The sequence below is a fragment of the Bubalus bubalis genome, chromosome 14 (assembly GCF_019923935.1).
Source record: "Bubalus bubalis isolate 160015118507 breed Murrah chromosome 14, NDDB_SH_1, whole genome shotgun sequence".
NCBI lineage: Eukaryota > Metazoa > Chordata > Mammalia > Artiodactyla > Bovidae > Bubalus > Bubalus bubalis.
Genome location: NC_059170.1, coordinates 51,024,450 through 51,051,301, shown reverse-complemented (window position 1 = coordinate 51,051,301; position 26,852 = coordinate 51,024,450). Strand labels below are relative to the sequence as shown.

The 26,852-nt window shown below is 40.5% G+C and overlaps 1 protein-coding gene across 13 annotated transcripts in view; it reads left to right on the top strand.

Moving 5' to 3' along the window:
• CACNB2 (calcium voltage-gated channel auxiliary subunit beta 2) overlaps positions 1-26,852 on the top strand; it is a 431,110-nt gene that overhangs the window by 226,968 nt on the left and 177,290 nt on the right. For 3 of the 13 annotated variants that reach the window (XM_044928072.2, XM_044928071.2, XM_006075937.4), the window contains exon 2: positions 15,091-15,186. The exons of the other annotated variants lie outside the window; for them this stretch is intronic. In XM_044928072.2, coding sequence (XP_044784007.1) covers positions 15,169-15,186 — 18 coding nt within the window. In that variant the 5' untranslated portion in view covers positions 15,091-15,168. The remainder of the gene's footprint in view (positions 1-15,090; positions 15,187-26,852) is intronic. 13 annotated transcript variants of the gene reach the window in all.

The window sequence follows — 26,852 nt, the reverse complement described above, 5'->3', positions numbered from 1 at the left end:
AAACTTTACATAACTGTATTAGTTTTGCCAAATATCAAAATGAATCCGCCACAGGTATACATGTGTTCCCCATCCTGAACCCTCCTCCCTCCTCCCTTCCCATTCCATCCCTCTGGGTCGTCCCAGTGCACCAGCCCCAAGCATCCAGTATCGTGCATCGAACCTGGACTGGCAACTCATTTCATACATGATATTTTACATGTTTCAATGCCATTCTCCCAAATCTTCCCACCCTCTCCCTCTCCCACAGAGTCCATAAGACTGTTCTATACATCAGTGTCTCTTTTGCTGTCTCATACACAGGGTTATTGTTACCATCTTTCTAAATTCCATATATATGCGTTAGTATACTGTATTGGTGTTTTTCTTTCTGGCTTACTTCACTCTGTATAATAGGCTCCAGTTTCATCCACCTCATTAGAACTGATTCAAATGTATTCTTTTTAATGGCTGAATAATACTCCATTGTGTATATGTACCACAGCTTTCTTATCCATTCATCTGCTGATGGACATCTAGGTTGCTTACATGTCCTGGCTATTATAAACAGTGCTGCGATGAACATTGGGGTACACGTGTCTCTTTCCCTTCTGGTTTCCTCAGTGTGTATGCCCAGCAGTGGGATTGCTGGATCATAAGGCAGGTCTATTTCCAGTTTTTTAAGGAATCTCCACACTGTTCTCCATAGTGGCTGTACTAGTTTGCATTCCCACCAACAGTGTAAGAGGGTTCCCTTTTCTCCACACCCTCTCCAGCAATTATTACTTGTAGACTTTTGGATCGCAGCCATTCTGACTGGTGTGAAATGGTACCTCATAGTGGTTTTGATTTGCATTTCTCTGATAATGAGTGATGTTGAGCATCTTTTCATGTGTTTGTTAGCCATCTGTATGTCTTCTTTGGAGAAATGTCTATTTAGTTCTTTGGCCCATTTTTTGATTGGGTCATTTATTTTTCTGGAGTTGAGCTGTAGGAGTTGCTTGTATATTCTCGAGATTAGTTGTTTGTCAGTTGCTTCATTTGCTATTATCTTCTCCCATTCTGAAGGCTGTCTTTTCACCTTGCTAATATTTGTATTTGTAAATATTTGTAAGATTTTTTTTTAATCCCAGTACATATAGACTGTTTAGCATAGCACCTACCCTTATTAAGGGAATGCACATACTCACCTACATTTTCTTCAGTGGCTAATAATAAAAGACTTTAGCTCTGAGATCCCAAACTATGGTATCAGGAGAGTCAGCAAGGGAAAGTTATGAGTTGTTTCTTGTTTGCATATTAGAAGAAAGATAGAAAGATTAAAGTAAATAACAACCCTGTGAAATGAGACTCCTAAGTGGATCCAGTACCAGGGGGCAAAGAGGCTAGGTATAAACCCTCCCAAACTATATTCATATATTTGAGTCCATGTATAATATATGTCAACATCTCCTAGCATTGGAAGATTCTCCAAGAGAAGCTCAACTTCCAAATGGTTCAATAACCAGAGCTCCTGAATGGAAATAAGCCCATGAGAATAAAAAAATATATTGGAGGGTAAATATTCCAAGAAGTCTCATAATTTTTGAAATTTTACTCTATCTTTTTATTTACCTTTATACTGTTAAGCACTTTTGATGGGGGAAAGGAGCCCTTGTATTCCCATATATTATAAAACTAACAGTGATCTAAGGGTACAGATTTCTGCACCATTTTTCAGGTATAATTTGTATTTAAATGGATGTATAATGTCAGAAAGTCTTGGAGGCTAGTATTTGTAAGGATTCTTTAAAGCAGCAGCCCTCAGGGACTGCTGAAGGAAGCCAGGGACTGCTTTCATGGAAGAGAATTTTCCCATGGACTTTGGGGGAAGAGGATGCTATGGTTTGGGATTGATTCTCATAAGGAGCATGCAACCTAGCTCCATCACATGCACAGTTCGCAGTAGAGTATGAGCTCCTATGAGAATCTAATTTTCTTGAAGAGATCTCTAGTCTTTCCCATTCCATTGTTTTCCTCTATTTCTTTGCATTGCACTGATTCATTGCACTGATCTGATAGGAGGCAGAGCTCAGGTCGTAATGTGAGTGATGGGGAGCAGCTGTAAATACAGAGGAGTTTCACTCACTTGCCTGCTGCTCATCTCCTGCTGTGTAGCCTGGTTCCTAACAGGCAAGTACCAATCCCTGGCCTGGGGTTGGGAAACCCCCTCTCCCCCAGTTTTAAGGATGAACACAAGAATATATGGTTTGTCACCTAGAGATGCCAGGATGTTTGATCGCATCTTACCTAAATAAGGATCTGCAATCCTAAAGAGATTTACCACATTACTTTTATTGTTAAAACCGAAAACCCTTGAAAGAGAGCTTTCCATGTCAAAGTAATTAGAAGTTATTAGCATTAAAAATAGAAGAAATATTAAAGGAAATGTGCATAGGAACACGTGAGAATCTCACTGCTTTGGGTCAAATATTTTTCTTCTGGCAAATCACATCCCATTCCTTTTCCACAGGCATACATACTTTTTAGTTGGAGCTACAGTACAGACTGCAGGATTCTGCCTTTTGCCTTCAGCTGTACTTTCTAATAATTTTTGGGGTGGGAAGCACTGCACTGGGTACCATGAGTTTTGTCTACTTGGAGCACATGAGTCTGTCTAGTTGCAGTGTGCAGCCTAGGGGCTTGTGAGATCTTAGCTGTCCAACCAGGGATTGAACCCATGTCCCCTGCATTGGAAGGTGGATTCTCAGCCACTGGACCACCAGGGAAGTCCCTGTAATCACTTTAATCCCATAATGATACAGCATTGTGTGGATTTATTGATGCCTTAGCTCTCCCAAATAGAGTGGTCAATTATTGTTAGTTAATTTTAGTTAATTCCATAATTTCTCTTTTATAGATAAATAAATCTGTCACACCAATTTTGAGCATATGGTTTTCAGCAAATAACTTCTCTGAGATAAATTCTCAGATGTGGAATTATTTGCACAGTGAGTGGGTTTGAATGTTCTTATGTCTCTGGCTATAATCATTCTTTTCAAAATGATTATATCAGTCGACAGTGAAAGCATAATATTATTAATATGCTAATTTTGCCACCATACACCCCACATTAGGTGTTAATAATTGCCCTCAAATGTAAATAATGATATAGCATATCACTTTAATTTCTGTTTAGGAGATTAACTAGCAAAGGTATGTATTAATCAGAAATTTGTATATTCTTTGCATCTCTGTGTAAATTATTTTATTAGATTTCCTGTGTTTAGATTGCAGTATCAATTTTATTTGTTACATAGTAAGAGTAGCTCTGTAAAGAATAAACTGTTGGTTTTTCCCTATCCAGTCTCACCTATCAAAATATTTCCTTTCATAAAAACTAATTGGATATTTATATTGTGAGACCCTCCTCATATCACTGAAGGATACATTAGTGCTAGGCAATAGGATATTAATTTGATTAGAAATTGACACTAGGCCAGTCAAAGGATTAAAACTTCATTTTGGAAAGTAGAATACAAAGCTTTTGACTTTATTCAGATATCTTATTTTGTGCAGCAGTAAAAAACTAGTATACAAATAAGAAAATGACAACATCAGCCTCAAGTTGTAGTTCATGTGAAAAGTGTATTCTGTCTCACCTTGAGGGTCATAGATTTTGCATTTAGGACAGCAAGTCCAATAGATTGTCAAGTTGTTGATAATTTTGTTGACTTAGAGGAAAATGCACAACATAAGAGATGAGTTCAGGTTTCATCTGGGGACCTTACTGAGAACTGTAGCCTGGGAGACAGCTTCTCAGTAGCTCTGAGGAAACTACTCTGAAGAGATAGGGGAGAAGCTGGTTTCTATATGATTTTTGGCTTGAGGATGCAGGCAGTTAAGAATACATCTTGGTAAAAGATTACTTCTGGTCACAAAGAATGGGGATCTCCAGATAATGACTTTAGCACTTTACTCTGTATGGGAAGATGCAAGAATCTAGGTTCAATAAAATTCTTCCTGAAATATGTTGTGTGTTAGTCGATCAGTCGTGTCTAACTCTTTGTGACCCCATGGACTGTAGACTGCCAGGCTCCTCTGTTCATGGGGTTTCTCAGGCAAGGATACTGGAGTGGTTTACCATTTCCTCCTCCAGGGGAACTTGCCAACCCAGAGATCGAACCTCTGTCTATGGGATTTCCTAGGCAAGAATACTGGAGTGTGTTGCCATTTCCTCCTCCAGGGGATCTTCCTGATCCAAGGATCATACCTGGTCTCGTGCATTCAGGCAGATTCTTTACCATCTGAGCCACCAGGGAATCCCCATACATCTAACTATCTAAGGGGCCTGTTTTTCCAAAGCACAGGGGGCCTCATCCTTTTTCTCAGCATGAGTTCTTCCCAGGGTGCGCCTTCAGGCAGCAGCTGCAGCAGCTAATGTCCTCCTAGAACTGGGTGGTAAGCAGAGCCCTTTGTTTTCTGTGTTTGCACATCAGGGCTGTCACGGCTCTGGACCCTGCACCCTTATGATTTCCTGCTTGGCTCCCCCTTCCAGTGGTCATTCAGGGCCTGTCTCTCCCTCTCCCCTAGGGTTGGAGAACTGGAATTCTCTATACTCTTTCCTGGTAAGGGGCATGCCATCATCTTGACCTTAATATTATCTGATGTTCTTTGTGAACCTCACAAAGATTACTTACATGTCTTTATATTTTTCTTGAGGTATAGTTGATTTATAATGTTGTATTCATTTCTACCTTACAACAAAGAGATTCAGCTATACACATGTATACATTGTTTTTTATATTCTTTTCCATTATGGTTTATCCCAGGATATTGAATATAGTTATATAGTTCCCTGTGCTTTGCAGTCGGGCCTTGTTGTTTATCCATTCTACGCATAAAAGCTTACGTCTACTAACCCCAATCTCCCACTCCATCTTGACGACCTCCCTTCGGCAGCCCCGTCTGTTCTCTGTGTCTGTGAGTCTGTTTGTGTTTCACACCTAGGTTCATTTGTGTCATATTTAAAATTCCATCTATAAGTGATATCATATGGTATTTCTTTCTGACTTATTTCACTTAGTATGATCATCTCTAGTTGCATCCCTGTTGCTGCAAATGGCATTATTTCATTCTTTTTATGGCTGAGTAGTATTCCTTTATATATATATATACATATATATATATATACATACATATATGATACCATATCTTTATTCATTCATCTGTTGATGGACATTTAGGTTGTTTCCATTACTTGGCTATTGTGAAGAGTGCTGCTATGAACATAGGGGTGCATGGATCTTTTTGAATTATAGTTTTGTCAGTTGCTCAGCTGTGTCGTACTACTATGACCCCATGGACTGTAGCCTGCCAGGCTACTTACATGCCTTTAAATCTCGGTCCAATTATGTAGCAGTTTTGTTACCTGTTAGTGGCATTTGAGACATCAGAAAAGAGAAAAATCTGATCCCTTTAATCATATCTAAGATCCTTATTGTGCAAGCATTATGCAAAATAGATCTGCCACAGTCCAGAAGGTTCCCCACACTCTGATACCAGTGCCTCCTTTACAAAGTTAGTGTTGTACCATCCTGGGTCTCCTAATCTTCTTAGCTACTCAAAAACAGAAAATGGCTTTGATTTGAGAATGCAATGGGAAGCTCAGTGCACTGAAATAAGAAGAACAAGATTATTCTTGATGGTAACTCTGGTTTCTTGGTTTGGGAGCAGTTGATTTACATCTCTAGGCTCACTTTATCACCTATAAAATTAAAGTCATCATTCTTATCTCTCCATCTGCTCAACATGAGAGCCTCTGACAGCCCATCAGCAGTGATGCAAAATTCTTAAAGTGTCTCAGAACAGCTGTTTATTAGTTTTGTCTTTCTTTTGAAGCCCTAGCCATTGTTTAAAGAATGTACTTTCAATATCAGTATCTATTCAGTCAAGTATTTTAACCTTGGGTCTCTTTTTTTTTTTTGGCGGAGGAGGGTCTCTTCTGTCTTGTACTAATACAGGTGTTTCCACAGCTTGAAACCTGATGAGACCAAGATTCTTCTTGGGCTTGAGTCGAGGTTTATGACCATCCATTACTTAGGTTAATAAGCTTTTATTTGATTGCTAAGTCATGTCAGACTCTTTTGCAACCCCGTAAACTGTAGCCTGCCAGGTTCCTCTGTCCATGGGATTTCCCAGTCAGGAATACTGGAGTGGATTGCCATTTCCTTCTCCAGGGGATCTTCCTGACCCAGGGATCAAACCCGCATCTCCTGAATTGGCAGACGAATTCTTTACCACTGAGCCACCAAGGAAACCCTAATAATAAGCTTCAGTGCTCACTAAAAATGCATATGTGAGTAGAACTTTTCAAGACCCAAGTTCCACATGAGCAAGTTCTGTGCATCCTTCACCACTCTACTTCCAAGGATTTTACAATAGGGTCCATGGTAGGCTGTGAATAATTAATGATAATTTGATGTTTGGGGATTTTTTTAAAAGAAGTTTGCATATGCACTCAAATATAGCCGTAAGAAAAAGAAGCGACTTCATGATAGTGACAGAAATATCAATCACATACAAGTGATGTGTGTTGAGTATGACCCGGGTAAACTTAAACATCATCTTTATTGTTGGAGAAATTAATATTTATTCAGATAATGTAACAAGAGAAAAAATATGTACGCCACATGCAAATACTGAAGAATAAAGAAATATAGATCTCTAGAATATAAGTAGCACAGATGTTTAGAGAATTCTCAGGGTAAAAGATTGGTTGAAAATTCAGAAGTTATGGAATTCACTTCAGCATAACCACCATGGAACAATAAGCTTGTCATCCATCTCTTTAATAGGATTTAGCTAAATTATGTATGTTTTTCACTGTAAGCTAGAATGTGAAGATCTGAGATGATTACGTAGCTGAAACTGAGCTCAGTAAAAGTTTCTGTTTTAAAGAGATTTCCAACCTGTTCTGTTTTGTCTTTCATAGGAAGAGTAGGAATTTACAGGCCATTGTGGAAAGTGTGACAGGATTCAGAGCTCCCCTGAGAGCCATCACTTGACTACTTCTACATGACTTTTTAAGAGATGTGATACCATAGCTGGAATGGCTCATTGGTGGAAACACTGAGGGTTGTTTGTTTAAAGAGGCCCAGAAAGGACAGTTGTCAGGGAACTCTGTGTTCATAAGAGATAATGAGAAATAATTTGTGTGAATGATAAATGTTCCCCATTCCTGATGCACTGTCTGCTCTTGGGTTGAGAAAATATGTATTTTATGTATGTATTTTATTTTGGGTTTGTGTTCGTTACTGCACGCAGGCTTTCTCTAATTGCCGAGAGCGGGGACTACTTTCCCCTTGCGGTGGAGCCCTTCTCGTTGCAGCGGCTTCTCTTGCTGTCGAGCACGGGCTCTCGAGCGCAGGCTCAGTAGTTGTGGCACACGGGCTCTGTTGCTCTGCGGCATGTGGACTCTTCCCAGACCAGGGATCCAACCTGTGTCCCCTGCATTGACAGGCAGATTCCTATCCACTGCTCCACCAGGGGCGGAAAATATGTATTTGTTTAATTTCTACAGCCAAATGAGAGTACCTGCCCTCCTGGAACTGTTTTTCATTCTAGCAGCATCCTCTCAGCACTCATATTGCCATTAACGTCAAAAACATTATGCTATGGAAAAGCAGTCAGTCACAAAAGGGCAGATAACTGTATGCTTTCATTTATACGAGGTACCTGAAACAGATTCATAGAGATACAGAGTGCAAACGGTGGTCGCCAGGAGCTGCAGGAAGTAGAAAATGAGGGGCTAGTGTTTAAGGGGGACAGAGTTTCCATTTGAGATGATGAAAACAGTTCTACAGATGGGTGGTTGTGGCAGTTGCCTAACAATGTGAATAGAGCTAATGCCACTGAACTGTACATTGAAAAATAGCTAAAATGGCAAATTGTATGTTGTGTCTATTTTAGTACAATTTTTTAAATGCAATTTAGGGACTTCCCTAGTGGTCCAGTGGTTAAGACTTCACCCTCCAACGCAGGGGGTGTGGGTTCTATCCCTGGTTGGGGAGCTAAGATCCCACATACCCCTGGGCCAAAAAACCAAAACATAAAACAGAAGCAATATTATTAAAAAATTCAATAAAGATTTTTAAAATGGTCCACATCAAAAAACAACCTTTAAAAAAATGTAAAAAACAAAATGTGATTTTAAAGAAATTTGTTAGTGTGCATGTATGTTACATGGAGAAGGCAATGGCACCCCACTCCAGTACTGTTGCCCGGAAAATTCCATGGATGGAGGAGCCTGGTAGGCTGCAGTCCATGGGGTCGCTAAGAGTCAGACACGACTGAGTGACTTCATTTTCACGTTCACTTTCCACTTTCATGCATTGGAGAAGGAAATGGCAACCCACTCCAGTGTTCTTGCCTGGAGAATCCCATGGACGGAGAAGCCTGGTAGGCTGCAGTCCATGGGGTCGCACAGAGTCGGACACGACTGAAGTGACTTGGCAGCAGCATGTATGTTACATGAAGCCAAATACTTTCTAGGTATTATCTTATTTAATCTTCATAGCAGGTTAGGGAAGGAGAGACATGATCATGAAGCTGAGCACAGCCAGCAATGTCTCAAGTCTAGGGCCATGCAGAGGATAGTGATGTAAACAGAGATCATAGCCCAGTGGTTAGCCTGCTGCACGTGTGCACACACGCACACCCACACACATGCACGCTATGCACGGCTTCCTTTTCTTTCTTCCTCAGATAATTGCACTGTAAGTGCTCAAGCAGGCAACTACTGTTGTCTTCATTTAGGAATAGGGATCCAAGTTCATGGGCTTCTCCTTGACATTTGAGCCTTGAAAGTCCTGTAGCAGGTAAGGCTGCCACCCTCCCCCACCCTCCAGGAGTCAATCAGGCCCTAAAGGCCTTTCCAGCAACAAAACCCAAGGCAGTTCCATCCTGGCTTTATTAGGCAGAATCCATGAAAATTACCTAACCAGCTCACTATAAAGATCATCTCAAAATTCACTTGTGTTTCAAAAAACCGTCTCTAAACAAGCCACTTTTTTTAACTTTTTATTTTGTGTTGGAGTATAGCACAATTGCACTCATCTCACACGCTAGTAAAGTAATGCTCAAAATTCTCCAAGCCAGGCTTCAGCAGTACGTGAAACGTGAACTTCCAGGTGTTCAAGCTGATTTTAGAAAAGGCAGAGGAACCAGAGATCAAATTGCCAACATCCGCTGGATCATCGAAAAAGCAAGAGAGATCCAGAAAAACATTTATTTCTGCTTTATTGACTATGCCAAAAACTTTGACTGTGTGGATCACAATAAACTGTGGAAAATTCTGAAAGAGATGGGAATACCAGACCACCTGACCTGCCTCTTGAGAAACCTATATGCAGGGCAGGAAGCAACAGTTAGAACTGGACATGGAACAACAGACTGGTTCCAAATAGGAAAAGGAGTACGTCAAGGCTGTATATTGTCACCCTGTTTATTTAACTTATATGCAGAGTACATCATGAGAAATGCTGGGCTGGAAGAAGCACAAGCTGGAATCAAGATTTCCGGGAGAAATATCAATAACCTTGGATATGCAGATGACACCACCCTTATGGCAGAAAGTGAAGAGGAACTAAAGAGCCTCTTGATGAAAGTGAAAGTGGAGAGTGAAAAAGTTGGCTTAAAGCTCAACATTCAGAAAACGAAGATCATGGCATCTGGTCCCATCACTTCATGGGAAATAGATGGGGAAACAGTGGAAACAGTGACACGCTTTATTTTGGGGGGCTCCAGAATCACTGCAGATGGTGACTGCAGCCATGAAATGAAAAGACACTTACTCCTTAGAAGAAAAGTTATGACCAACCTAGATAGCATATTGAAAAGCAGAGACATTACTTTGCCAACAAAGGTCCATCTAGTCAAGGCTGTGGTTTTTCCTGTGGTCATGTATGGATGTGAGAGTTGGACTGTGAAGAAAGCTGAGTGCCAAAGAATTGATGCTTTTGAAGTGTGGTGTTGGAGAAGATTCTTGAGAGTCCCTTGGACTGCAAGGAGATCCAACCAGTCCATCCTAAAGGAGATCAGTCCTGAGTGTTCATTTGAAGGACTGATGCTAAATCTGAAACTCCAGTACTTTGGCCACCTCATGTGAAGAGTTGACTCATTGGAAAAGACGCTGATGCTGGGAGGGATTGGGGGCAGGAGGAGAAGGGGACAACAGAGGATGAGATGGCTGGATGGCATCACCGACTAGATGGACGTGAGTTTGAGTGAACTCCAGGAGTTGGTGATGGACAGGGAGGTACATGGGGTCACAAAGAGTCGGACAGGACTGAGCAACTGATAGCCAATTAACAATGTTACAGTAGTTTCAGGTGAACAGAGAAAGGGCTCAGCCATACATATACATGTATCCATTCTCCCCCAAACTCTCCTCTCATCCAGGTTGCCACAGAACATTGAGCAGAGTTCCATGTGCTATACCATAGGTCTTTATTGGTTATCCATTTTAGATACAGCAGTATGTACATGTCCATCCCAAACTCCCTAACTATCCCTTCCCCCTGGCAACCATAAATTCGTTTTCTAGTTCTGTGAGTCTTTCTGTTTTGTAAGTTCATTTGTATAATTTCTTTTTAGATTCCAAATATAAAGGCTATCATACAATATTTCTCCTTCTCTGTCTGACTTACTTCACTCAGTATGATACTCTCTAGATCCATCCTTGTTGCTGCAGATGGCATTATTTTGTTCTTTTTAATGGCTGAGTAATATTCCACTGCACATATGTACATCTTCTTTATCCATCCCTCTGTCAATGGACATTTAGGTTGCTTCCATGTCTTAAGCCACTTTTAATAACATGTTTTTTTTTTTCCTATCTTCTAGACTGGTCTATTGAACATTTTTAAAAAACAGTTTTTCCTTATCTTAATGTCCCAGCTACTTTCAGGTTAAAAAAACAAAACAAAACAAAACAAAAAAAACAGGCACACAGACTCATTCCTATAAAGGAATAGATGTAAAAGCCAAATAAGGATATTTTCATAAAGAATGCACATATACCTTTGTTTCTCTTTTTTTTTTTTCATTGCTAAAATCTGTATTTCTAACCAGATTTCACTTATGGTGTTTTTTTTTTTTTTTGGTTCATTTTTGTTTTGACTTGTTTCTTTTGCAATTACTGACTTTGAATCAGGTATATTCTATACCCCATCATGCTGTTGAATTACAGATTAGAAGACAATTCAGCAATAAAATTAGTTTTATAAAATAAGGAATAAGGTGCTTAGATGAACTGAACTGAGTTAGAGATCTTTGCTGATTCTGCTACCTACTAACTGTTGTTTCTTAACATTTCTTTCTTTCTTTTTTTTTTTTTTTTTGGCCGCACTGTGGCATGAGGAATCTTAGTTCCCCAACCAGGGATCAAACCTGTGCCCCCTGCAGTGGGAGCATGGATTGTTAAGCACTGGACTGCCAGGAAAGTCCCATCTACCAGTATTTTTTAATTGGGCAAGATGATGAAATTGAAGGCTACATTCAAAGATTTCCGTGTCTTTCAAAATCTTGCTGGGAACACAGGCTATTTCATTGTTCCCATTTTCTACCTTTTTCTTTCTACCATGGAAAACCAGATGGTCCATAGCAGCTGAGAGAAATCATTGCCAACCCAGCATATTTGCATAATTTTCTCTCTGCCCTTAATCTGGAACAAAGGAAACAAAATAACAGGCCACGATAATGAAGTAAATCAAGTTCTTAATTACAGAATTAGGAAACGTTTTAACAGTATTTAAGATTCCCTGCTTATGTTCCTTTCAAAGTCCTCGAGTCCCTTGTAAAATGTGATTTCCATTCCAAGGTTTTTCCTGATGAGTTCATCAATTCAGCAAGGCAGAATGCTGACAGTTTTTCACAAACCTGAGGAAAATAATTATGACATTTAAGATACAGAAATAGGCACGCAGAAGTTCAGGTCCTCACCCCTCTTGATGCTTTCTCAAGGCCAGTTCAGTTTCTCCTAATAAGGCGTTTGACCTGCTTGCCAAGCTCTGACAGATGATATTTTTTACAGGTCTGTTCTTTCAGCGTATTCAATGTAAGGCCTTAGCAGAACAGGCTAGATGAGTCTTATTCACCGAAGGGGAATTCAGCCTAAAAGGACATTTTAGCACCCAACTCAGCTGCATTAGACTTCATTCTTACTCTTAGGAAAGATAATGCCTCTTTATTTGGAATGCATGTGTTCCTTCCAGTGGTAAGAAGTGAGGTGACTTTTATACATCATGTCCCATTACAGGGCCCCTCTGTAGGGAAGCAGGGAAAACATGGCATCTGGGGCTGTTAATTCTTAACAACACCAGGAGGATGTAATTGCTTTATCACAGGGGACCATGAAGATAGCACATGTCAACACCGTAGGAATGCTCTTAGGTTATGGAATCTGGTCAGTGACTCACGTTATCATGGACACGTACTGAAATAGACAACAGTTGGATTGATAAATTGTGAAAGAGAAGCCAGTAACAGTCAGCAAATGATAAGCAAGTACATGGCTTAAAAACATTCCTGGCGTTTCATTTATCAGCGCTCTTACTTGGGTATGCTCCCTGCTTGTTGCTTTGAAAGAGTCTCTCTTAATTATACTCGTCATTATTTTCTAAGTGAAAGTCACTCAGTCACGTCCGACTCTTTGCAACCCATGGACTATACAGTCCATGGGATTCTCCAGGCCAGAATACTAGAGTGGGTAGCTTTTCCCTTCTCCAGGGGATCTTCCCAACCCAGGGATTGAACCGGGGTCTCCTGCATTGCAGGCAGATAGTTTACCAACTGAGCTATCAGGGAAGCCCAAGTATTTACTTAATTGTCATATGAATGACAGGGGAAACCAAGGCTTAGTCAGAGACCAGTGTTTCACGTCAGAAAGGAACCATTTCTTCGTATCATTTCATAGCTATTTTTTAAGGAAGGGTGTTTACATGTAAGATTTAACAGCATTTGAAGTGATTGGCTAGTATATTGGATTTTCTCATCTTCTGAGCAAAGACAGGAACATGTCCATTTGTATCAGTAAAATCTGTGAATGGAATATGAGAATGGGGGTATATTGTTTTCTTTTTTTAATTTTGTAATTTTAAAAAATTTATTATTTATTTGGCTGCATTGGGACTTTAGTTGCATCATGCAGAAATCTTTCATTATGGCATAAGGACTATCTAGTTTCAGCATGTGGGCTTATTTGCCCTGTGGCATGTGGTATCTTAGTTCCCTGACCAGTAATCAAACCCATGTCCCCTGCATTGCAAGGTGGATTCTTAACCACTGAACCACCAGAGAAGTCCGCCTGAGGGCATATTTTGAATCTATCAAACGTAGGATGTCATCTCTAGTAAAGCTGTAAATTACAGTACTATATTTAAAAAAGGTTATTTTTCTTATTCATGAAATGTTTTAAGATGTAGCAGAAAAATGTGATCTGTTCAGTAAGAAAAAAATAATGAAAGAGAAAAATCTTCTTGTAATTTTTTTTTAGAGAAATATGATTCCTCAACAGTAATATGGCTGACACTTTGATTCTGGATGATCTTACATTTTAAAAATAGCATTGGACTTCAAAAATTTTATGATTCTGTAGGAAATCTCTATTTTTATGTACTTAGAAAAATCTTTTGTTAAGGGCATGATGCTTCTCAGCTGTTTTTCACACAATAATTTTATGCTATGAACTGTGTAAGCATTTCTTTTCTTGACAGTTGACTGCTCTGTGTTGATTCAGTACTAGGTCCACATCAAAGTAAAATGAACCGCAAAGACATCGAAAACTAATTGAAGGGGAAAGAAAGCAAATGCTTCATGAGAGAGCATGTACTATTCCAGGGGTTATGAACTATTGACGTTTGTTTTTGAGAGTATGAATTTAGATTTCCAGTCTAGTCTTTAAAAAAATTCCCTTGTACTGCTCTGTGGGAGTTGATGGTTTTACGTTAATCATATCTATCTTAGACTGTCTGTTTAGTCTATTCACTCTGACAACAACCATTATCTATTTCTTTGCCCAAAGGCATGATCATGAAATATTACGAGCAAAGTTTTATTCCTACAATAAACAATAAATCTTCCCAGTCATTGGTCAAACTGTCAGTATTCCAGTTAATATTTTGAAAGCTTTTGATATTTATTAATACCAGCAAGTGGCTGGTAGCTTGATGAAAACTTGATTAGGATTAGGGTAGAATTTATGTTTCTTTTTAAAAAAAAAGGAATAGGCCTTAATTAGATGAGTGACACTGAACACATTCCCCACTGTCTCTGACAGTCAGTTGCCTCCTCTTTGCAACAAGAAATAATATGAGCCTTCTTGACCTCAAGAATCAAATATATGTGAAAATCTTGAATATAGTAAAGCACAAACTTCCTGCCTGGAAATTTGACCTCCCTTGGGAACAGTTCTTCGATAAAGTCCCATGAGAACTTCCACTGTGCCTGGTCCCAACCCACAGCTCACCCTCCACCCCTTCTGTCCCTCCACCACTTTTTAAAAAATAATTTTATTTATTTTTGGCCGCGCAGAATTTTTGTAGCTTTGCGCGGGCTTTCTCTAGTTGCAGGGAACAGAAGCTACTCTCTAGTTGTGATGGCGCAGGCTTCTCATTGCAGTGGCTTCTCTTGTGAAGCACAGGCTCTAGAACACATGGGCTTTGCAGCGCACATGCTCAATAGTTGCGGCTCCCAGACTCCAGGGCAGATTCGGCATTTATGGCGCTTGGGCCTAGTTACTCCAAGGCATGTGGAACCGTGTCTGACCAGGGATTGAACTCTTGTCCTGTGCATTGGCAGGCTGATTTTTATCCTCTATGCCACCAGGGAGGTCCTCCCTCCACCACTTTGCTATGCCCTTGAAGAGGCCAAAAAGCTGGTTAAAGAGTCCTAAGGAGACGAAAATGGCGATGCCGCCAAGACGGTTATAATGGCGCCTGAAGGGAGCAGAAGAGTGTAAGTGAGCAGGCAGTTGTGTTGGGTGCTGTGCTTAGTTGCCCAGTCGTGCCCACTGTCAGCAGTATTTGTATTTTGCTGACGCTGTTCATGTTTGTTTGTTTGTTTTGCAATTAGGACCCTGGAGAAGAGGAGGCCATCTTTAGAACTGTCTCAGGACACAGTGGGGCCAAAGGCCCAAGAGCAGAAGAATGAATGGGGTACTTAGGAGAAGTAAGTGGACGCAAACAAGAGGAGAGAGCTTCTCTCATTCTGAACCTAAGTTAACTCTCTACATATCCTATGGTGGATTTCAGAGAATGAAACCATAACACAACCCATTAGAACCCCGTGTGCTTTCTGTCTTCAGAAGTCACTTCTGAAGGGAAGGTGTTACCATGTGTCATGGTGCTTAACATGATACTTCTAACACCTCGTGGGAGTTTCCCGATTTTTGGGTTCTAGACAAAGGAATTTCCTTTTGTAAATCTTACTTGTAGCTTTTAATTTCTAGGCATGAATCTCCTTAGAAAAGTCAGGAGTCGTGTCCTCTTTGGTCGTGTCTGACTCTTAGTGACGCTGTGTGCTCTGTAGCCTACCAGGCTCCTCTGTCCATGGGTTTCTTCAGGCAGGAGTACTAGAGTGGATTGCTGTTTCCTTCTCCAGAGGATCTTCCTGACCCAGGGATTATACCTGTGTCTCTTATGTCTCCTGCATTGGCAGATGGGTTCTTTACCACTAGTGCCACCTGGGAAACTCTTAGAAAAGTCATTAGATTTTTTTTTTAAGTTTTTAAAAACCAGAGTTTCCATATGTCACTCATCATTGGGTGTTAATTTTACATATAATTTGTTCTCGGGATAAGTGGTATCACACAAATGATTGAAAAAATTCAGGCGACATTTATTCAAGTGTGATTTAATTTCTTTTTATACTACGGCAGAGGCTGCGCTCAAGCCAAGCACTCTAGTTATAATCAGAGTATCTGGTGTGAACCCCACTGATGAGGCTCCCTGAGTTTGATCTGATTTTTGTATTTTTCCTGAAAAGAAATACTTGGGGGGATCTTAATAACTCATTAAACCTCTGGCCACCTTTTCCTTTTTTTCACTTGTAGTTTGTTTGGAGAGCTACTTTGCTGGCACAACCTATGACTAAAATTGCCAGTCCCCTTTAAGAAGCCGCCACCCCTGACCCCCAAAAGTAGATGTCAGTTTCAAATGATTTTTGGACATGATTACAACTCATGTTCTTCCTTTTTTTTAAAATTTATTTTTAGTTGAAGGATAATAGCTTACAGTGTTGTATTGGTTTCTGCCATACAACAACGTGAATCAGCCATGAGTATACTTATATCCCCTCCCTCTTGAATCTCTCTCCCATCCTTTACCATCCCACCTTATCACAGAGCACTTAGCTGAGCTCCCTGTGCTGTATGTTTCAATGCTACTTCATATTCTTAAACTGGCGTGTTTCTTGGCCAAAACTCTTGAATTTTAAATATTATTCTCTGAATTCTTTTGATGTGAAGATTGACTTTTATGCTTTCTGCCATTGTGAGTGGCACTTAAGAGCCCGGGGTTGTAAATTTGAGTCTCCAGCACAAAAGGCAAACTAAACTCTTCAGTATTCAAAGTGAGCCATCAGTTCTGGAACAGGGTCTAATGCTGGGAGTAACGGCATCCCTGGAGCGTGAAGTAGCACAATGCTATTGCAGGATAGGCACTCAGGAAAGATTTATTACGTTAATAAATTGATAGTGAGTCAACACTGGAAGAATAAGGGAATGAAAATTGAAATGTCTTTGACATCAGCTCTTCAAACAACTTCAGAAATAGGTGATTTTTTTTCCCTCTGTTGTATCGAGAAGGAAACTAAAGCTCAAAGACTTTGGTTTTTTAAACAAATATTTACTGTGTGTTTATGATTAGTTATTTATCCCTAAGAGAGTCATGGGAAATGGGTCTGTATTTCCATTTTACAGATAGGGAAACTGAGGTGCAGAAGTTTTAAGTGATAGCTTTGGTATGGAGCTAAGATATGAAGGGGCAGGGCAGGACTCAAGGAAGGCATCTCAGGTATCAGGTCGGGGCCCTGCTGGATACAGAGCTAGCATATAACAGAACAAAGTTGTCAGATTTCAAAACCCACGTTGTTTCTACTTTCCATGTTGAAAACCCAGTGAATTCTCTAGTGGTTGTAGTAAGGAGGCATGAATGGCTTCTAAGCATCAAAGCCAAGGGCTGTTGTCCACTATCCTCACACCTCTTAATCTTCCTTTTCAGCCTCAAGCGCATTCTCTTTCATCAGGATCTGTTTTTTCTTGCCTTCTCCTTCTCTGAGAATAACTTCTCTCTCTTGGCTGGCTTTTCCCCTGTGGACTTAAAAAGTATTCACGACCAAAAAGTTGAGAGTTATGTTTCACTCGGTGGGAATTTTTAAGACTTCAAGCCCGGGAGACAACATCTTAAGTAACCCTGAGAGAACTACTCCCAGGAAGTAAGGGGAAGGAACCGTGTTATAATAGAAATTTTGCAACAAAGGGCAGATAGTTGGAACATCAAAAGAACATGAAAAGATTATTGTTACTTAAAACCACATATCCCAAGTTAAGGAATTTAGCACTTTTCTGTGCCTGGGAAATGAAATTAAAAGATGCTTGCTCCTTGAAAGAAAAGCTATGACGAACCTAGACAGCATATTAAAAAGCAGAGACATCACTTTGCCAACAAAGATCCATATAGTCAAAGCTATGGTTTTTCCAGTAGCCATGGATGTGAAAGTTGGATAATCAAGAAGGCTGAACAGTGAAGAATTCACAGTTTTCAAACTATGTTGTTGGAGAAGACTCTTGAGAGTCCTTTGGACAGCAGGGAGATCAAACCAATCAGTCTTAAAGGAAATCAACCCTGAATAGGAAGGACTGATGCTGAAGCTCCAATACTTTGGCCACCTGATGCAAAGAGACAACTCACTGGAAAAGACCCTGATGCTGGGAAAGATTGAAGGCCGGAGGAGGAGACGACAGAGGGTGAGATGGTTGGATGGCATCACTGTCTCAATAGACATGAGTTTGAGCAAACTCTGAGAGATAGTGAAGTACAGGGAAGCCTGGTATGCTGCAGTCCATGGAGTCACAGAGAGTCGTATACGACTGAGCAAGTGAACAACAATAGCAACAAGGCATGGGAAAATGCAGGAGTCGGGGCTGACTGAAATCATTCCTTTGATGTGCACCTCAGCTATCTGGGGCCAGTATCTTGTGTTTTCACATCCTGAGTTCCCTCAGGACTCACTGTAGGGAGTGGCTGCAGTCTGATGGCTGCTAGATGGCTGGTATTCTTTTCCTTCCAGAGTTTCCTCAGGTTCACTGGCTCACGTTGGAGGGCTGTAATTGCTGATGTCTGTGAGATTGTTGTTTACTGATATGGCAGGAAATACTCCATTTCTCACCCCACACCTACTAAAAGTGAGTCCTCTCTGTCTCTTGTACTCCCTGGATTCAACCATCACCTTTACGTAGCTAACCTTGAATAAAACTTAAAAAAAAAAAAAAATCCAGTCATATAAGTGCGATGGCTTGTTCTACAACATCTCTCCATGGTTGCTCCACCACCGCTAGCATGCTTGAAGTAAAATTCTTAATTGTTCTTTTCTAATAACCTCCCCTGAGCGCAAGAAGCATAAGCTTAGGAACCATCCCAAACCAATTCAACGTCTAACATCTGTATTGTCATCGCATATTTATACAAGTCTAGGTCAGCTTCATTAATACTGAATGGTCAATCTGTCTGATGGATGGTTGTTAACCTAATGATTTAAGTCTCTTTTAAGTGTTGTTTTCAATATCCATCCAGTTATCCTTTTCTTTTTAGCCATCTTTTTTACTTGGAAGGACTTAAAGATGTTTGTTTCAACAAAAGAAAATTTCAGCTTAATTTGTATTTCAGAATAGTAACGATCTATTTAGCACTGTGTGTATTTTTGTCTTGAACAACTACTTAAAAGATGTTTATCTGAAGACCTTTTCTTCCAAATGTTTGTAGTAATAAGTACTTGTAAAATTCATCAAACTTTGACTAGTTTTGTCTAATTATTCCTTTATATAGTGTGATGACTGTTTCTTCCTTGTTTCTTTTCCTGTAAGTGATTATATGAAGGTTCACTTTAGAGCCTTAACACAGAAGTAGCCTTAGGGGAATTGATTTTAAATTCTTTTTTAATTTTTTAAATTAATTTTTATTGAATTATAGTTGCTTTTCAGTGTTGTGTTGTACAGCAAAGTATATTGGCTATACATTTATTTATATCCACTCTTTTGGATTTCCTTCCCAGTTAGGTCACCACAGAGTGCTGAGTAGAATTCTTGTGCTATGCAGTAGGTTCTCATTAGTTATTTATTTTATACATAGTATAAATATGTATATATGTCAATCCTAATCTCCCAATTCATCCCACCCTCCTTCCTCCCCTTGGCATCCATGCATTTTTGATACAGCCACCGTGGAGAACAGTGTGGAAGTTCCTTAGAAAACTAAAAATAGAACTATCATATGACCCAGCAGTCCTACTCCTGGGCATATACCCAGAGAAAACCATGATTCAAAAAGATACATGCACCCCAGTGTTCATTGCAGCACTATTTATAATAGACAAGACATGGAGGAAGCCAAAATCCTTTTTTTTAATTGAGATATATTTGACATATAACTTGACATTAGTTTCAGGTATACAGCATAGCAATTACGTACAAATATATTATGAAATTTGGAAAACTCAGCAGTGGCCACAGGACTGGAAAAGGTCAGTTTTCATTCCAATCCCAAAGAAAGGCAATGCCAAAGAATGCTCAAACTACTGCACAATTGCACTCATCTCACACGCTAGTAAAGTAATGCTCAAAATTCTCCAAGCCAGGCTTGAGCAATACGTGAACCATGAACTTCCAGATGTTCAAGCTGGTTTTAGAAAAGGCAGAGGAACCAGAAATCAAAGTGCCAACATCCACTGGATCATGGAAAAAGCAAGAGAGTTCCAGAAAAACATCTATTTCTGTTTTATTGACTATGCCAAAAACTTTGACTGTGTGGATCACAATCAACTGTGGAAAATTCTGAAAGAAATGGGAATACCAGACCACCTAACTTGCCTCTTGAGAAACCTATATGCAGGTCAGGAAGCAACAGTTAAAGCTGGACATGGAACAACAGACTGGTTCCAAATAGGAAAAGGAGTACGTCAAGGCTGTATATTGTCACCCTGTTTATTTAACTTATATGCAGAGAACATCATGAGAAACGCTGGGCTGGAAGAAGCACAAGCTGGAATCAAGATTTCCGGGAGAAATATCAATAACCTCGGATATGCAGATGACACCACCCTTACGGCAGAATGTGAAGAGGAGCAAAAAGCCTCTTGAGGAAAGTGAAAGTGGAGAGTGAAAAAGTTGGCTTAAAGCTCAACATTCAGAAAACGAAGATCATAGCATCCAGTCCCATCACTTCATGGGAAATAGATGGGGAAACAGTGGAAACAATGTCAGACTTTATTTTTTGGGGCTCCAAAATCACTGCAGATGGTGATTGCAACCATGAAATTAAAAGACGCTTACTCCTTGGAAGGAAAGTTATGACCAACCTAGATAGCATATTGAAAAGCAGAGACATTACTTTGCCAACAAAGGTCCGTCTAGTCAAGGCTATGGTTTTTCCTGTGGTCATGTATGGATGTGAGAGTTGGACTGTGAAGAAAGCTGAGCGCCGAAGAATTGATGCTTTTGAACTGTGGTGTTGGAGAAGACTCTTGAGAGTCCCTTGGACTGCAAGGAGATCCAACCAGTCCATTCTGAAGGAGATCAGCCCTGGGATTTCTTTGGAAGGAATGATGCTAAAGCTGAAACTCCAATACTTTGGCCACCTCATGTGAAGAGTTGACTCACTGGAAAAGACTCTGATGCTGGGAGGGATTGGGGGCAGGAGGAGAAGGGGATGACAGAGGATGAGATGGCTGGATGGCATCACTGACTTGATGGACATGAGTCTGGGTGAACTCCGGGAGTTGGTGATGGACAGAGAGGCCTGGCGTGCTGCAGTTCATGGGGTCACAAAGAGTCGGCCATGACTGAGCAACTGAACTAAACTGATATTATAAAATGACTACCAAGATAAGTCTAGTTAACATCCATCACCACACATAGTAACAATTTTTTTCCTTGTGATGAGAATTTTTAAGATCTACTTTTAAGAACTTTTAAGATCAATAGGTAAAGACATGGGTGAAGGTGGTCAAAAGGTACAAACTTCTAGTTATAAAGTATCTAAATCCTAGGGATATAATGTACATCATGGTAACTAGATTTAATCACACTGTATTGTATGTTTGAAGGAATAAACAAAAATAATAACCTGTGAGATAATAGATTTTAAAGACATAAAAATAATCCACAAAAATATTGCTATAGTGTGTAGCATTGTTAAATGTTGCTAAAATATGGCTAATGAGAGCAGAATCCTCAGCAAACTCTTCATTAAGTGAGTTCATAAACTAGGTGCTGATTGGTTTTGCCAGTGAAGAAAAGGCTGCTGGTCTGAGTTGACCACTTATCCCATTTTTTGTTCACGTTCACATAGCGCTCCTCTCCTCCATCTGGTTGATTGATTGACTGAGTGATTGGTTACTACCTAGCAAGTCTACTCACTTAAGAATATCTTGTACCTAGTTCTGTTGATCAGCCAGGCTTGGGACTCTCCACCTGCAGGCAGGCTGGCCCCTTGATCACAGCCCCGCCAAGGGGAGCTGGGCTGTTGCATCAGCCAGGCATTGTCCTCCTTGGAAGGAAATCAGCAGTGTGGACTTCACCCAGCGCCCCCTGCTGCTGATTGCACAGCTAGTTCAGTTCAGTTCAGTTCAGTCGCTCAGTCGTGTCCAACTCTTTGCGACCCCATGAACGCCAGGCCTCCCTGTCCATCACCAACTCCCGGCGTTCACTCAGACTCATGTCCATCAAGTCAGTGATGCCATCCAGCCATCTCATCCTCTGTCATCCCCTTCTCCTCCTGCCCCCAATCCCTCCCAGCATCAGAGTCTTTTCCAGTGAGTCAACTCTTCACATGAGGTGGCCAAAGTATTGGAGTTTCAGCTTTAGCATCATTCCTTCCAAAGAAATCCCAGGGCTGATCTCCTTCAGAATGGACTGGTTGGATCTCCTTGCAGTCCAAGGGACTCTCAAGAGTCTTCTCCAACACCACAGTTCAAAAGCATCAATTCTTCGGCGCTCAGCTTTCTTCACAGTCCAACTCTCACATCCATACATGACCACAGGAAAAACCATAGCCTTGACTAGACGGACCTTTGTTGGCAAAGTAATGTCTCTGCTTTTCAATATGCTATCTAGGTTGGTCATAACTTTCCTTCCAAGGAGTAAGCGTCTTTTAATTTCATGGCTGCAATCACCATCTGCAGTGATTTTGGAGCCCCAAAAAATAAAGTCTGACATTGTTTCCACTGTTTCCCCATCTATTTCCCATGAAGTGATGGGACCGAATGCCATGATCTTCGTTTTCTGAATGTTGAGCTTTAAGCCAACTTTTTCACTCTCCACTTTCACTTTCCTCGAGAGGCTTTTTAGTTCCTCTTCACTTTCTGCCTTAAGGGTGGTGTCATCTACATATCTGAGGTTATTGATATTTCTCCCAGCAATCTTGATTCCAGCTTGTGCTTCTTCCAGCCCAGCGTTTCTCATGATGTACTCTGCATATAAGTTAAATAAACAGGGTGACAATATACAGCCTTGACGTACTCCTTTTCCTATTTGGAACCAGTCTGTTGTTCCATGTCCAGTTCTAACTGTTGCTTCCTGACCTGCATATAGGTTTCTCAAGAGGCAGGTCAGGTGGTCTGGTATTCCCATCTCTTTCAGAATTTTCCACAGTTGATTGTGATCCACACAATCAAAGGCTTTGGCATAGTCAATAAAGCAGAAATAGATGTTTTTCTGGAACTCTTTTAGGATAAAGAATTTGTTTATGCTACAAATTTTACCTATATGTTGATTCTAGGAGAGGTCAGTGCTAGGCTTCGTTCAATGTTCCAAGGCTTTCTGGCTCTTGGTGCAATATTAAAGGAAGAAAATTCCAATACAAATTTCCAGTTAAAAAAAGGCAAGATAGATATATATATATATGTATGTATGTATGTATGTATGTATGTATATCTCTTGTACCAATAACCCTAGCTGTCTTCTTAGGCCTGGCTCAAATCCTCTTGCTTCTTGAGATCTTCTCTGTTCCCCATGAAGGCCCATCTTCTGATGCTGAGTTCTGCCTGTCTGGATAGTCATTTGCTGACGTGTTCCATCTCAGATTGTCAGTAGTGTGTTGTCTCTGAAGCCTGGATATGAGCCTGAGTACCACTAGTACTATTAATAGTAAGTACTAGTCATACAGTGTTTAAGAGCATCCTTTTTTAAAAGGTATAACTAAACAGGCAGCATGATATGGTAGCTCAAATATCTGAACTAGAGAGTCTGAATTCATACCCTTGTTTTATGTACTCCTAGTACCTATGTGACTTTGGCTATGCTACCTAAAACCTCTGAATATCAATTCCATTTTTTTTTTGCTGGAATAATAAGCATAATAATACCAACAAAAACATTTGGTTTAAGAACAAAGGAACAGTTTTGGGGATGCATATTCTATATCATAAGCTGCTATAAAATATTAATTAATAAAAACATTTATTAATGCTGTTTGAAATAAAGTGGCCTTCAATGCAGTTAATTCTTCTGCTTTCTCCTGTCTTTCTTTCAACATCCTCAGCCTAATTTTTCCTCTCCTAGTGCTCTACATACTGTTACCTGTGACCCACATCTTTTTCCTGCGTGTCTGCCTGTTTTTATTGCTTCCTCTCTCTCTCTCCCTTCTTTTCCAGTTTGCCTCTTCCTGTCAAATCCCATTTCTCATGCAGCTTTCTTCTTCCTTTGCCTCCTCCTCCACATCTGCTTCCTCCTGCCCTCTCCTTCCTCTCCCTCCCTTCCTCCTCCCTCTCCCCTATCCTCCTACTTCTCCCCCATCCTCCTCCCTCCTCTATCTCCTCCTTCTTCCTCTTCTTTTTCAGCTTTCTTTCTTGTTCTTCTGTCTAATAGGATTTAAAATTGACCAGAGATAAAAGAATTTGCGTAAATTCCAGTTCAGATCAGTTCAGTCGCTCAGTCATGTCTGACTCTTTGTGACCCCATGGACTGCAGCACGCCAGGCTTCCCTGTCCATTACCAACTCCTAGAGTTTGCTCAAACTCATGGTCATTGAGTCAGTGATGCCATCCAACCATCTCACCCTCTGTCATCCCCTTCTCTTCCTGCCTTCAATCTTTCCCAGCATCAGGGTCTTTTCTAATGAGTCAGTTCTTCACATCAGGTAACCAAAGTATTGGAGCTTCAGCTTCAGCAGAAATCCAGAAGTCTATACAATTGGTGTTGTTTTTTATGATAGCATTTTAGGCAAGTGCTGTTTTATTGGTATGCCCAGAATCTTGGACGGTTAGATGTGACAGGAGGGAGATAGCTTCAAATCCAATCTACTTGATGGTTTAAAGATGAAAGCAAATGTCCAGAGAGTTAAGTGACTTGACCTGGATCCCAAAGTCAATTACCGACTGTGTTGATAGTTAAGACTGTTTCGGGTGTTAGGACTCTTGTTTCTTTTCACTTCTGCTAGCCACTGTATTGTGTTTCCCTTTTTAGAGTTTAGTTAAGGACATTATCTAGGGGTTTGTTTGTTCCCAGCAAACAATCTAGCTGATTGACTTTGAGGAATTTACTTAACCTTTCTGGCCTTCAGATTCTCAGAGAAGGAGAGGACCAACTACTCTTCAGGCCATCTTTATAATACTTGAATTTACTCCATCATATTTAACAGCTTTGTGATGGCCAGTTATTTACTAGTACAAGGTGAGTTGGATTCTTGTATGCAATATGCCCTTGTGTTTCTTTCCCAGTGCCACCCAAGGTGGAACTTCTTTTGCAGCATTACCGTATTTCAGTCTGTACAACCAATTACACTTGTCCAGTATTTGGCTCGGAGAAGGCAATGGCACCCCACTCCAGTACTCTTGCTTGGAAAATCCCATGGACGGAGGAGCCTGGTAGGGTATAGTCCATGGGATCGCGAAGAGTTGGACACGACTGAGCGACTTCACTTTCACTTTTCACTTTCATGCATTGGAGAAGGAAATGGCAACCCACTCCAGTGTTCTTGCCTGGAGAATCCCAGGGACCGGGGAGCCTGGTGGGCTGCTGTCTAAGGGGTCGCACAGAGTCAGACATGACTTAAGCGACTTAGCAGAAGCAGCAGTATTTGGCTAAATTATTTCTAATTAAAACATGACAGCTTCCTTGGTGGAAATCCTGTCTTTGTAGTACAAGGATGCTTGGCAAGATGTTTGTTATCATTTTTCAAAAGACCGTAGGAAAATGAAATATTTTTTTTGGATCACAGTGTTGCAACAGAACAATGTGACATTTGTATTACCTCTGAAAATGGACAAAGGAGCCACATTTTTCTTCATTTAAGGACCAGTGTAGTATTAATCATTCATGGATTTCTTTGTAAACCTTCCCACACAAATTATTCATAATTTGAAGTAAATGCAGATGAAGAAAGAAATGTAAAGAAGTATCTTTGTTGAGATAAGAATGATAAGAATATATTAGGTAATTTGTGTAGGATATAAATTCCAGTAAGTTACTAAGTCCTTTAATTTTTACCCAAACTAACACTCAAATTTCCTTTAAATTCCTAGAAAATCTTTGTTTCTTTAAATAACTGGGAAATTCGTCTTTCTTAGTACATTCTTACTATAATTTTTTTAAGATGTATTATTTGTTTTTGGCTGTGCTGGGTCTTCGTTGCTGCGCATGGGCTTTCTCTGATTGCAGTGAACGGGCGCTACTCTCTTTGCAGTGCATGGGCTTCTCGTTGTGATGGCTTCCCTTGTGTGGGGCACGGGCTCTAGGTTGTAAGGGCTTCAGTAGTTGCAGCACGTGGGCTCAGTAGTTGTGGCAAAGGGTCTTAGCTGCTCCATGGCATGTGGAATCCTCCCAGACCAGGGATTTAACCCATGTCCCATGCATTGGCTGGTGAATTCTTAACCACTAGACTACCAGGGAAGCCCTATAATGTTTTATAATTATTATAGTCCTTCCTAGCCCTCCATGAAATGGCTGGGGCATGTGATCAAGCCACTTAACAGAAATATAAATGAGTGTCACCTGGCCCAGCATTCACTTTCGTCTCTTTGCTTTTAGGAATCAATGGCTATTGTACATCAAAAGCTGATTTTGTTTAGTTGTGGTATTTTCACTCAGTTTTCCAGACCATCATTTCCTGAAAAGTGAAAGTCACTCGGTCATGTCTGACTCTTTGTGACCCCATGGACTATACAGTCCATGAAATTCTCCAGGCCAGAATACTAGAGTGGGTAGCCTTTCCCTTCTCCAGGGCATCTTCTCAACCCAGGGATCAAACCCAGGTCTCTTGCATTGCAGGTGGATTCTTTACTAGCTGAGCCACCAGGGAAGCCCCATCATTTTCTAAAGTGCCTGCAAATAGTCAGGTTTTTGGCTTTTGGTGTCTGAGAGCCTATTTTAAGAGCACTGCCAAGCGTAGTAAACTAATAGCACTGTGTTCCAGCTGAGGAAACAGTATCACTGTAGTAATGCACCCTAGCTTCCCATAAAAGGGCTTCTTTGTGGCCATGGTGTGTAGGAAACATGTACCACAATGACAGTGAACATTCTCATGTGGTAAGGAGCTGTATTCCAGCTCATTGACATCTAGCATTTTTCATCAGTTTTTTTTTTTCAATCATTTCAGAATTTGTTTTTAACCTTTGCTCCCAAG